This window comes from Peromyscus leucopus, chromosome 4 (genome assembly GCF_004664715.2).
Source record: "Peromyscus leucopus breed LL Stock chromosome 4, UCI_PerLeu_2.1, whole genome shotgun sequence".
Taxonomy (NCBI): domain Eukaryota; kingdom Metazoa; phylum Chordata; class Mammalia; order Rodentia; family Cricetidae; genus Peromyscus; species Peromyscus leucopus.
This window is the reverse complement of record NC_051066.1, coordinates 80,788,918-80,802,444: the sequence shown is the minus strand read 5'-3', so window position 1 is coordinate 80,802,444 and position 13,527 is coordinate 80,788,918. Positions and strand designations below refer to the sequence as shown.

The 13,527-nt window shown below is 36.2% G+C and overlaps 1 protein-coding gene across 3 annotated transcripts in view; it reads left to right on the top strand.

The window, feature by feature from the left end:
- Positions 1–13,527, top strand: part of Elp4 (elongator acetyltransferase complex subunit 4) — a 196,543-nt gene that overhangs the window by 104,064 nt on the left and 78,952 nt on the right. The window contains exon 10 of one of the 3 annotated variants that reach the window (XR_005091368.1): positions 8,865–9,009. The exons of 1 other annotated variant lie outside the window; for it this stretch is intronic. Coding sequence is in view for 1 of the 2 variants with exons in the window: in XM_028877862.2 (XP_028733695.1) it covers positions 8,742–8,777 (36 nt within the window). In the remaining variant the exon portion in view is untranslated. One more of the 3 variants, XM_028877862.2, reaches the window with a different exon arrangement.

The window sequence follows — 13,527 nt, the reverse complement described above, 5'->3', positions numbered from 1 at the left end:
AATCATCTTGTTGACTGTGTTGGTGCACATGAGGCAGCCCAGTTCCAAAGCATTGCTTTAGTTTGGCTACTTAAGAGTCTCCTCTTAGGAAGCCATCCTGATCTGCATAAAAATTTAAATGAGAACAGTGATTATGAAAGACTTATAATGTAATTCATAACAACTTGATTCGACAGATAATTTGATTTAAAAGAAAAAAAACAGAACATATGCAAAGGTATTTGGAAAATTTGATCTACATATTTCTTCATAACATGGTATATATGCTTAGCTTTAATGTTCCATGTTGATAACATTCCCATTTCACATTTATTTAAGGATTTCTTATGCTTGACCCTGTGTACAGTGTAAGGGGAGCATTATAAAACCACCTTTGCCCCTATTGCAGCTATGACCCATGGTCCAGTTCTAACCCTACTGCTGTTTAAGTAAACTGTACTGGATGTTATGAGGCCAGTTAGTTTTGCAATGCTTCCTTTGTCCTACATAAGTAAATTAAAATCTGTATTTACCCAGGCCAAAAATATTTGCTTTCTGGTTATTGTCAGAAAAGTTATTATAGTGAAGAATCTCTGTGTTAAGTCTTTTAAACAAATTTCACTGAAAGAATTGACAGTTGAAGGACATGATTTTTAGTCTTTAAATTCAGCTTCATTTGAAAATCAGTGAATGCACAATCCTTCAATGTGTAGTTTGTTCTTGTCAAATTAAGTCTTTTTCAGAAAATATGTAGCATTTCTCAAGCTGCACTACCATGTTGTGAAAATATTAAATTGCATAAAGGTTAGAATTGGAGGAGAGTAGAGAGGCTTAAAGCCAGCTTGCTGTGAGTGTTTTTTGGTGTGGTCTTGTGATACTCACTGTCTTAAAGACACCAATCTCTCCCAGAGTTATTCAGATACTTTGGCAGCCTCCCATCCATTAGGCTAATTTTGCTCTCAAGCTACACATAAAGTGCTATCTTTAGACACTACAAATTCCTAATATATGAGGAACAATTCTTATTTTTATGTGTGTCCTTAGATTTATATTCCTTTAATTAATCCTTATATATTAAAACAAACATTTTATAGTATTTATAGTGTTTATTATACAGTAAGCAAGAATTTTAACCATAAAATCTGTATAATGTTAGTGACATTCCTTAAAGGAATTCTTTAAAGTTCTAACGTAAAATATCAGTCATTTTAAATTCTAAAGTTAAAAAGCTTTGTTCTAAATTATAGGCTTATACAATTTAAATATTAATATGAACTATTAATAGCCAGTTCTATTTAGCATACATCATACAGATACTTCCAATGATTGAAAATGATAAAAATCAATATTGAATATAATATTTTATAGTTTTAACTATACTGTTTTATATGACTTTATTGTCCAGTGGATAACACAAAATGTAGTATTAAAGTTCCAATACCCGAATATTAAGAGGCATAAGGACATATTTCGAAGAAGCATCCACTTTCTCGGCAGAGCACTACTCAAGCCACATGTGTCTAGAATTAAGAGTCAAATTAAAGCAGTAGGCACTGTTGATCCAGAAGTTTAACTTACTTTCCGTCTTTTTAACTGTAAAAAACATTTTTTTCTTAAAATTTTGAAACATCATATTCAGACTTAAAATGTAATGGTCATTGTGTTAAAAGTAATATTGGAACTTGTTAAGTTATCTTTAAGTTATAACTGGTTAAATGAGTATTTTAGCATTTTAGTTAGACATTTCAAAATAGGACATTTTTATCTCAATGAAATTGTTTTTATTTAAGTTAATGCAAATTATTGCATTTTTAATAAATATATAAGAACTAGGTTATCAGTATTTGAAACTTACTTTAAATTTACTTAAAGCAAAACCCCTTTTCAAAGATTATAATGTAGAATAGAAAAGATGATTGCATGAAACCACACAAAAAGGACTCATCAGTGTTTTCAGCTTAATAAAAATGTTGTAAAAATACTTGTAAGCTTGAAAATCACACTAGCTATTCTTGTTTCAAATTCTGTTTAATATATTGTTCTGTATGATTTTATAATAAACAGATTACTCCTTGAACAGGAATTAAGAATAAAGCTGCCAGGAAGGGGTTCTGTTGTCAGAGTAGTTCCCGCCTCATGTTTTGTAAGAGATTTCATGGTCCCATTGTAAAGAGTAGATGATTTCAAACGTGTTCCCAAGATAAACTTTCCCATTGTCATTAATGAGGATGGATAATACTGAGTGACAAGTGCATTAGGAGTGACACAGAAAGAGCTGTTAGATTTGTCAGAGCCTATCACTTCAGGCACGACACTTGAGGACATTCCTTTTGAGAATGGGGGGGGGGGCTTAAAGGTAGCAAAGTTTGTGTTTTAGCATTTAGAAGTATATGTCTTTCCAGTGCTTAGAAGATATCTGAGAAATTACTTGGATTAGTTAAATCAGTCTGCATTTTAAGTTCTTCGTTTTACCCTGATTTCCTGTGAAAGTCATTGAAACACAAGATTTTAGTGTGTTCAAATATTCCAACAAAACTAAGTTTTCTCTTTTAAAAAGTTATTTTTTGGACTATTTAACTAAAATAAGAATACTAGAATTATATAAATTTTTTAAAATGTTGCTGCCTTACTCCCATTTGTATAAGGAGATTCTTTATTCTGAGTCATGTTGAAAATGAAGATTTTGAGTAAGAAAGTATATATGAATTCAAGTTGCCTCTCCATAGATACATTGCTGTATAGAAACATTTTAAATATTAATCAGTGATAATATTTATAATTATACTGATAATACAGTTAATAGCATGTGACTTTGCTGGTACTTAAAAGTGCCAACTACAAGATGCTTCTCAGTTTTTATTTTAATAATTGTATAATTAGACATTTTTTTCTCTTTGATTCATCTTTCTTGCTGCCAACCAAATTTTGTCTCTGCACCTTTTGACAGCAATAATGACTAAGCCTTTGTTTGGGCTCAAGATTTCCCAAGCGGCAGTTTGGTGCTGGGATAAACTATTTATCATGATTGCGTAACACTAATGTGTCCCAAGCAAACACCCTGTGACTGAAATTATACTTGACAGTTTACCTCTTCTTGATGAGCCTGAGGTGAAGATAGCTGCCACTGACTGTCCCTGGGAGAGCGTGGTGACTACTCCATATGCTAGGGAAGGTCCTTATTCGTGACACAGGACTGCGGCTATCCTTCTAATCATGTCGTCCCGTCCCCCCCATTTCATTTCATTTCTTGTATGTGTTTTATGTTGTTTGAGGATGCAGATGATTGAACCTAGAGCCTCATGCATGCTATGGAAAGATTCTACCACAATCTAGTTTTTCTAAGTTTTAATAGTGTTATTCCTAGATTACTCAGCTTTTTTCTTTTTTACAAGAGTGTGTGATAGACACTTTCAGCCATTATAAATACAGCCCTATATGTTTCATTGTGAACTTTAAAACCATATTCATTGTTTAAGATATTTATGCTATTTATGTCACATTTATACCCCACAATTGTCAAGGATCAGTGGATCCTCCTATCTCTACTCTCCCTCCTCCCTCCCCCCACCCCCACATTGGGAGTATAGATGTATGCTGCCATGCCTGACTTTTATATGGGTGCTGGGGGTGAAACCCAAGTCATCATGCATGCCAAGCACTTTACTGACTGAGCCATCTCCCCACCCAACCTGTAATTTGAATTAAAATTGCTTATACCCTAAGAATGATTTTATCTTAGTGCAGACAATAGTCTGTATAATCTAGGATTCATTCTACATAATTTTTCTAAAGCAGGTCCTGTTATATAATCATTGAATGTATTTGTAAATTAATGTTGTAGTAACACAGAGATAATTATTTAGTCAATTAAAACACTTCTTTTTTATTTTTTGGTTTTGTGTGTGTGTATATATTTTTATGGTTTTGTGTACATGAGTGGTGGTACCCACAGAGGCCAGAAGAGGGCATTATAACTGGAGCTGGAGTCAAGGCAGTTGTGAGCAGCTGAATCTGTGTGCTGGGAACTGAACTCAAGTCCTCTGCAACAGCAGGAATCATTCTTAACCCATTGAGCCATCTCTTCAACCCTAACTAAAATACTTACATTGTTGAGTGCAAAGTAAATTATTTTTTAGCAAAGAAGTTTATTCTTTAATCCTCCTCCCCTTTCAATCCCTTTAATAAGGTACTCTGAGGAGCAGGCAGAATGACAGGCAGTAGACATGGCAGTACTTCTTAAGTCCTACTCAGTAATTTACCAGTCATATTCCAGCAGCTGTATCTTGCTGGGGTCAAACCCATCAGATTCCATGATGGGGAGTCCATTGACCTGTCATGTTTTGCAAGCCACTCAACTTCCCAGCAGACCATTTTTGCATCCTGTAGTCAAGCAGATAAGTCACAGAGATGATAGCAAAGACCAGACAATGGAAAAATCAAAGAAGATGGCTCACAAATTGCAGACATCCACCACAAGGTCCTTGTCATAACTGTGAAGGTCTGGGTTCCTCAACTAGACATTTTCGACCTCGGTTCTGGGTCCTCCTGCCTGCACAGAGTTGATTCTTGCCCTCTCATTGCTGCTGTAGCCAGAAGGCAGTGAACCCACAAACTTAACAGTTGCAACCAGCGTAGATTTGCTGCAGGGTCTTGGGGGTGGGGTGGAAATGCCAAATTATTGTTTTATATATTTTATCTTAACTAATAAAATGGATACCAGTGAGCCATATGAAATTTCAGTTAATCACCTAAGATAAATATCTTGGAGAATGTCATCAAAATACATTATTATTTCCACATTTTTCTCAATAATTTTCATAATTATGAGGCTTCTACCAGTGAGTACCATAATATAATACAGCAGCATGTGTTCATAGAGGAGTAGTTAAAGCTAATTAATAATATATGTCTATCTGTATATGTATGTTTTCTGTATCCCAGAAACAATTAAATGAAAAAGCTCACTTGTCACTGATTCGTGCCTGCAGTCTTAATTTCATGCTAATTTTTTTAACTTAGGCTGTAAAATCTGTGATCCATTCATCTGATCGCACCCAGTTACTCCTCCCATCTAATTACATGATCTTTAGTGTACTTTTTTGTTATAGAATGCATTTGCATCACTTTTTTAATAAAATCCTTTCAGTTTTCCCATAAGCATCTATTTTCTAATCAGGACAGTTGATATTGCATTGCTTTACAGTAAATAGCCCAAAAATTCAATAATTATTTAAGTTATAATCCAAAAAAGTAATTGCCTCATTTTTTTTTAAGAAAAAAAAAACTGGTTTATATTAAACTTAGAAGACAAGCAAATTGTAATGATATGTTGGGTAATATAAATAATGCTTTTGTTATGCATTTTAATAAAAACTTTTATAGCACACACTATTTATTATATGTAAATTATTATGCATAATGTACCATGAATCCTACTAAAAACTGGAACAAAAAAGTGAAAAGTTCATACCCATTAGTAAGCAAGTTACCAAAAAATCATCCTGAAGAACACCTATTTCGTGCCATGCGGCACATTCATTGTCTTCAGACCTTTCTTAACCAAGATGACTGGCAGCACTCATCACATGTCTGCTCTGTGCATAGATAAGAAAAAATCTTCCTGCTATTCTTTAAATAATCTCCATTTCCTTGCTTTTGATGTCAGGGTGGGATTTCCATTCATACCATTTGTGTATCTGTCTGTGTGTCAGTCTGTCCATCTGTCTGCCTGTCTTCAAGAGACCATGGAGACAAGTATAAGAAATCTGTTAGCTTTTTAATATCCTAGCCTAAGAGGGAACAATAAAAAAAAATGTTATTTTATATAAAGTATGTCCCTAGTTATTTGAAGCTTCCAGAGCTGATCTTGTAAGAGCTAAAGGGCAGTGAGTGTTCAGTGGTTGGTTTGTAAGATTCTAGGAGATGTTTTAGTTGAACTTTTCATCTGAGCCAGTGCTTTTATATGTCCTTGAGCTTTGGTCTCTGCTCACTCTCTAGCCTCACGGTTTGGCTTGAACTTCAGGTTGCAGCTTACTGTTTTCTCTGCATTCTTCCCAGTGGCTCATTCTACATTTTCAGTGCTCTGTAAATGCCAGAAACACTGCCATTTGCTGCAAGTATCTTTGCTAGATCTACCTTCTGTGAGTTTAACTTAACTTTGAGATCACTTCCTCTCACATTGCCATTATTCTTCAAGACTAGATTCGGTAGCCTACTTCTGTGCTCCCAAACTACCTTGTAACTACCTTATGCACTTACAGCACTGTCATATTTTCTTCCCTTTATGATGTCACACTATAAACCAATGACAGAAAGTGTTGGTTTCCTTGCTCATTGGTACAGCATAGCACCTATCACATAATAAAGTACATAATGGGTGTTCTGAAAACATGCATTGAATTAGAGGGAGAAATAGGAATATTTATAACTCTGGTAAATGCCTGTAAACTTTAATCATCTCTGCATATGGGTCAGGGCTGTCTGTCCTGTGGGGAAGAGCATTAATAATCAGCCCTGCAAGCCCTGTTAACCTGTTGAAATTTTCTCTACTTGCCACACCCTTTCTTATTAAGGATTTATACCTGTTCTTAGAATACTACTCCATCTTAACCTAGAATTTTTTTAATTAACATCTAGCTCAATCTTTCCTTCTTGGCAAAGGCTTTCTATCTCCTTTTACATCCCACTCACCCTTCCTGAAAAATACATTGACTTCCTTCTAAATGTCTGACATAGGCAAAGTTACCTTGTTGGTGAAAAAAAGTATAATACTTGATGCATTAAAACACTACCAGATAATTTTATTTAAAATTTAAAGGCTTCAGATATAAAGACCTACCCTCCATTCTATACCTACCCAACTTTGTATCATCATTTTTTTTTTTAACCCATCCAATCCAGTTAATGTTGGTTATATACTTTGGGATATATGGCCATCCACTGGGAATGTATGAACTACCAGGAAAAACACCATTGAAGAAAACTAATTCTCCACTACAAGCAGCTATTCATTACCAATAGCTCCTCAGCCAGGGGTGGGACTTCATCACCACCTCCTGCCTTTATGCTGGGATTTTATTGGCTTGAGCTTGCCCAGGTCTTGTGGATGCTGTCAAAACTGCTGAGTTCATATGTATAACTTCTCTTTAGTGACTAGAAAGCACCCTTTCATTACAGTCATCCACTACCTCTGACTACTGTAGTCTTTCTGCTTACCTTTTCCATAACAAACCCTGAGCCTTGGGAGGAGGGAGTGTGATACTGATGTCCAATTCAGAGCTGAGCACTCTGCAGTGTTTTGACCAGTTGTGCGTCTCTATGTTAATGGCCATCAACTACAAGAAGAAGTTTCTGATGATGTCTGAGAGCTACACTAGTCAGTATTCTCACTTCCTCTTGCCATTATAGACATGTGATAGTGCATCCCAATCAGGATGACTAATAAGGGCCAAAGCCACTGAGTATCGTAAACGCATCCTTCAGGTAGAGGGGAGGTGCCAAGTTGCATTTCAATAACATTGGATAGTAATATCCCAGGAGCTTACATATTCATTGTCCCTAGTCAGTAGACATTTAGATCTATTATCACTTGTGTGAAACATGATTGATTATTTTATGATAATTGTTTCAAGTTCAGTTTGTACAATCTTGTGTCCCTGCTAGCTCTCTCCATTCCTTTAGTGACCTTGAAACTGCTCTGCAGCTTGGAGAAAAGTATCTCTCCCTCCAGTTGTTCCAGAGTGCACTTCATTGTTTTCTAAATAGGAGACTCCTCCCCGTGTAAGAGTGACAATTTGATGCTGAAGACAGCAAAGATAGGACAAAAATGTTACAATATGATATTTTTTTCTCTAGGACACTCCTCAATAATACAAATTAAAGAATTAATGCACAGAGCCTTTTTCTTTTTCCACAGTACCAAAGTCAATAGTTGTTGTATTTCCCTCTCATTTTAGCATTAGAATATCAATTTAAATCATTTATAAAACTGTAATTTCATCTTCCAAGTTTATTCATAAAATATTTCTCCAAAACGAGTTTTTCAAGGTTATTTTTTCCTAACCAAGCATGAGGGAATTATGGTTTCTACTTTTATAACCCTTAGCTATTTTAATTTGAGATTTATTGTCTGAATCCATAAGCAATGTGTTTATCACTTAGGAAACATTAAAAAAGGGGTTAGTAATTTTGTATAATGCTATAATTATATATTTCATCAAGATAATTATATAAAAGTAAATAAAGGTAGAGCTAAGATAATACCAAATTTAGGATGCTTTTCAACTGTATAATGCTTATAATTAAAGATTTCAGATGGAAAGTCAAGGGCCTTCATTTCCCTTAGACATTAGCCTGATTTTCAAAATAAAACCATAAAAATTAGCTGAATGATTTCTTTGCTTACACATTTGCATATTTAATCACAATACCTAAAGGATATAAGTTCTAAAAGAAGTTGTCAATGTGTCTTTAAGCTAGTGCATACAACCTAGAAGATTAATTTTATTTCCCATTTGATATGCAAGCTTAAAGACAGAAATTATTTAACTCGTGTGTTGCTGTTAGTGTTTTAAGATTTACAGTGGGAAGTATACAGTTACTAATGTCATATCACTTAAACCATTTTAAGAAAACATCACTCATTATTAGCCATTAAAACTAAGCTATCATGCATTATTCATAGTTGCATGGATTTAAGGTATCAAAGAAAATAACTCAGTTTAGACATGAATAATATTTGCCCCTTTCCTATTTTCTTCTAGCGAGACCAGAAGGTACACCACAAAATGCTAGCCTAAGCTTGCCAGTGATATCCCTCACACACACTAATGTCTAGATGCCAGTGAGTGAACGTAAATATCCTAAAACATGTACCCTCACAACAGCCTTTCTGATGGCACCATGAGCTCCCTGATGATTGATGGCCACAGCACCTCAAGACAGCAAAAGGACTGTGGAAAGCACCTTCTCCCCAGCTGCACTGGAATCCTAAGTTTAAATTCAATTCTAAACTAAGCCTGTGACTTACAGGTGAGTGGCAGTCATGTAAAATAATCCTGTCAGCTCTGGGGCCACTGCAGACCTGTCACTCTTATTCCTACCAAGAACTGTGTTTTAAGCAAGAACTAGCATTTAGCTACATTCTTTCTGTTCATTTTGGTTTTGTAGGGAGAATCGTTCTAAGGTATGTAAAGGGCAGGAAAGTGTGAAGTCTACTCCTCAAGCCTGGTTTATCATGCACGTAGGAAACCCTCTATACACTTTCTTGAAGTAACACATGGCCTGCCTTTCTCAGCATGTTCATTTGGAGCCTGCTCTAAGACGTCCATGGAATACAGCTAATGTGATATTCTCTGCCAGTGGCTTCTGTATAGGAATCTCTGTGGATTGTTCAGATCACTTGGTTAGATTAAGTTGTATCAAACTAGTCTTTTTAAAGCACCATCTGGGGCTTGGCTCTTTTTGTAAATTTGGTTATTTTATCAATTTATGTCTATGGGTATTTTGCCTACATGTATATATGTGATTCCCATGTGTGCCTGGTGCCTTTGGAGGTCAGAAGGCTTCAGATCCCCTGGGACTGAAGTTACAGACAGTTATGAGCTGCCATGTGGGTGCTGGGAATTGAACTCAGGTCCTCTGCAAGAGCAACAAGTGCTCTTAACTGCTGAGCCAACTCTCCAGACCTGGTACTTGTATTTAGTTGAAAGAGGATTTAGTAATGATGACATTTGTTAAAGTGCTATTTATTTTAGGATCATTAAAAACCTACATATAACTTCATTTTTACTAAGCTTAGGTGGATTAGAAATAATAATACTATTCATCCAAATGGTTTCTGTATGAACTAAGTATATTATTGGAAGTTTAAGTGTAAAGGAGTAATCCAGAAATTAATAAAATTCTCAAGACATGTCCATAGCTTTTTGTTATGCTATATATATGATGTGAGCGAGAAGGATTGACTCTCGTTGTGTATGCTATGTATCCCTAGCTAACCCAGAACTCACAGAAATCTGTCTGACTCTTCCTTTACCTCCCTAGTGTTGGGATTAAAGGTGCACCACAGTGCCCAGCATTCCTTATTATATTTTCAATGCAAAATGCTAATCTCATTATACATACTTACATTCATCCTCATCAGTTATAAACTATAAAGCTTTGTTTATTTTAATCCATAAATATAAGTGAGATTTTATTAAATCAAATAGGAGTGTCATTAAAGGGCCCAAAACATAACAGACCGTGGAAATTGAAGAAACTACAGTGAGAGTAGAAAAAAAGTGTGTGTGTGTGTGTGTGTGTGTGTGTGTGTGTGTGTGTGTGTATTAAATTTTAGACTTTCAAAATTACATGTGTTGATTGAGAGGATGAAGCTTACTTGGAGAGTTTGTGTTAGCATGCCTAGGGCTGGCTCCCAGCATCAGTCCCAGACAACAACTAAAAGAAAGAAAAAGGAAAAAGAGAAATGGGAGAAAAAGCTAATTTTTATATGATGTAGAAGATATTACTCATAAGAAAATTAGCATAATCACCAAAAATGCTTTGAAATGTCTCTATACAGAATTATGTGCTAATATTCTTCATATTCTTTGTTTAGTGAAATGGTACTTGGGTTGATTTACTCTATTGAGTGATTCAGAGAAGGATTTTCTAGGGAATCTTTCATTATACTATTTTGGTTGATTCATATAATACTGCCAATTTTCAAGAACCTCTTGCTTGTTAAAATACACACACGTTTTAAAATTTCCTTGAACCACAAGAAATGTTGTATGTTTCCAAATTGTGATCTTTTTATTCTATGTGCCTAATACTGTTCGCAATTCATCAGTCTGTTTGCTGCATTGGAAAGAAAGTCAAGCCATAGTAGTTGCTTTTTATAGAAATGAACAAAGAGATGAGTTCTATGTAGAATCTCTTAAAAGTGGCATTTTAATGGCACATTGAGAATGGTTGTAATAACTCTTTGGGTCATTTTTGACAGTATAAATGTTATAGCACATTTTATTTAAGAAAGGATTCACATCAGAGCACTGAAGACACGTTCTTCACTTACTGAATATGGAAAAATTACAAATTGTGTGTTAAATTGCTTGCATATTCTTGCTGTCTCAATAGGAAACCTTTCAATGTGTTGTTCTCAATTATCACTGTCTTCATCAGACACATTCCCTTTAATAAAAGGTAGAAAATAAGGAGACATATGTTTCTGACTAAGTAGAAGTCTGTATTATGAGTATATTTGGAAAGCCATGCCAAAACACTTGATATGGGAAGAAAAGTCTTGTTTATAAAACTACTAGTATGGATTATGATTTTAGTTTGACCTGTCACCTAGTTTTGTTTTCACCTTACCAGTAATAAATTTCAGTTTTAGAAGTAAATGAAAGTAAAGCCTTATTCCAGGAGCATCAAGGTCATCAGATAAAGCCTATCTGAAAAATGCCAGGGCATGTTTTATCTCTCAAAACAAAGACACAGAATTAAATATGATGTTAAAGAACACAAATGCCAGACAGGTTAAATGAACAGAGTTCTTACCACTAGAACTCATGAGAAGGCAGTGTAACAAAAACGACTAGCAGTCTTCATGGTTTTAAAATATATTGAAGCAAGCATCATGGCACCTGCCTGTATTTCCAACACTAGGGAGGTGGGAGCAAGATCCAGAGCTCAAGGTCATCTAGGCTGAATGAGACCCTGCCTCAGAAAACAAAGCTAAACTAACAAATACCCTATTTAAAAACCTATAAAATGTTTAAGTGGGCACTATGGGAGATGCACACTATCCATGATTTCTGTTCTCAACCCCTAGGCCAATTTTTCAGGAGTTACAGCTCAAGTCCTTCCACTTTCAAAACTTTACAGCCATATGCTCCTTTTTCTGTTTTCATAGGATGCACCCCCTCCCATTTCTTAGAATAATTATTTACCCGCATTCTCTAATAGAACAATGCTTTTTTTTTTCATAGGATGCACCCCCTCCCATTTCTTAGAATAAGATCACTATTTACCCAGCATTCATTCTAACATAGAACCATTTAAATTATTGACTTATGCTTCAAAATATGCTCACAATTAAAACCATTTTACCACCGCCATGGGATCATTCAGTCACCATCCTGCGTGGCCTCCTAACTAGACTCCTGCTTTGGGCCCTGACTGCCTTTAGGCCCTTTTCATTCAGGAGCTAAAATGATTATGCCATTTCTCACCTTACCAATTTTCATGTCCGAAGTTCTTCTGTGGCTCCCAGCTTGCTTTATGAGCTGCCTGTTTAACTCTGATCTCAGCTTTGATTCCTCTCATACTGTTTGCTCTGTTTAGCCATGCTGGCCTCCTTGCTTGAACACACTAAACTCATGGCCTGTGCTGCCTATACTCTTTGCCAGGAATATTACCTTCTGTGTCTTTTCACATCTTCAGTAAGTAAGTAAGTAAGTAACATCCTCAGTGCAGTACCTTCAAATATCACCTTCTTTTTCTTATTATTAAGAAATTTTCTATTCATTTTACATAACAAAGATCCCCCTCTCCTCCATCCTCCCACCCCCCAGCCCACCTTCTTTTTCATTAACTAAAATTTTCATTTATTTTACATCCCGACTGCAGTTTCCCCTCCTTCCTCTCCTCCCATTCCCTTCTCTCACCCCCACTACCTCCCCCCACCCCACCCCTAATCCACTCCTCCTTTATTTCTGTTCAAAAAGGGGGCAGGCCTCTCATGGGTGTCAACAAAGAATGTCATATCAAGTTAAGATAGAACTAAGCTCCTCCCCTTGTATTAAGGCTGGGCAAGGCAACCCAGTATGAGGAATAGGTTCCTGGAAGCAGCCAAAATGTTAGGGGCAGGAACCGCTTCCACCACTAGGAGTCTTATAGGTAGATCAAACTACACAATTGTCACACAGATGTAGAGGGCCTAGGTTAGTCCCATGCAGGCTTCTGAGCTGTCGGTCCAGAGTCTGTGAGCTTCTGTGAACCCAGGTTAGTTGTTTGTGTGGGTTCCCTTGCAATGATCTTGACCCCCTTGGCTTGTACAGTCCTTCCTCCCTCTTTTCAACAGGATTCCCAGAGCTGGGCCCAGTGCTTGGCTGTGGATCGCTGCATCTGTTTCCAGCAGTCTCTGGATGAAGGCTCTCTAGTGATTATTAGGGTAGCAGTTACCAATCTGATTACAGGAGATGACCAATTCAGGCACCCTCTCAGCTATTGCAAGGAGTCTTAGCTGAGGTCATCCTTGTAGATTCATGGGAGTTTCCCTTGCACCAAGTTTCTACCTGACCCCAAAATGCCACACACCCCACATTCCATAAGGATACTTGCTTAGCTATATTCATTAATAGCAGTGTTATTTGTAATAGCCAGAACCTGGAAACAATCTAGATGCCCCTCAACCAAAGAATGGATAAAGAAATTGTGGTACATTTACACAATGGAGTGTTACTCAATAACATTGACATCAGGAAATTTCCAGGCAAGTGGATAGAACTAGAAAAAAAAAAAAAATCATCCTGAGTGAGGTAACCCAGACTCAGAAAGACA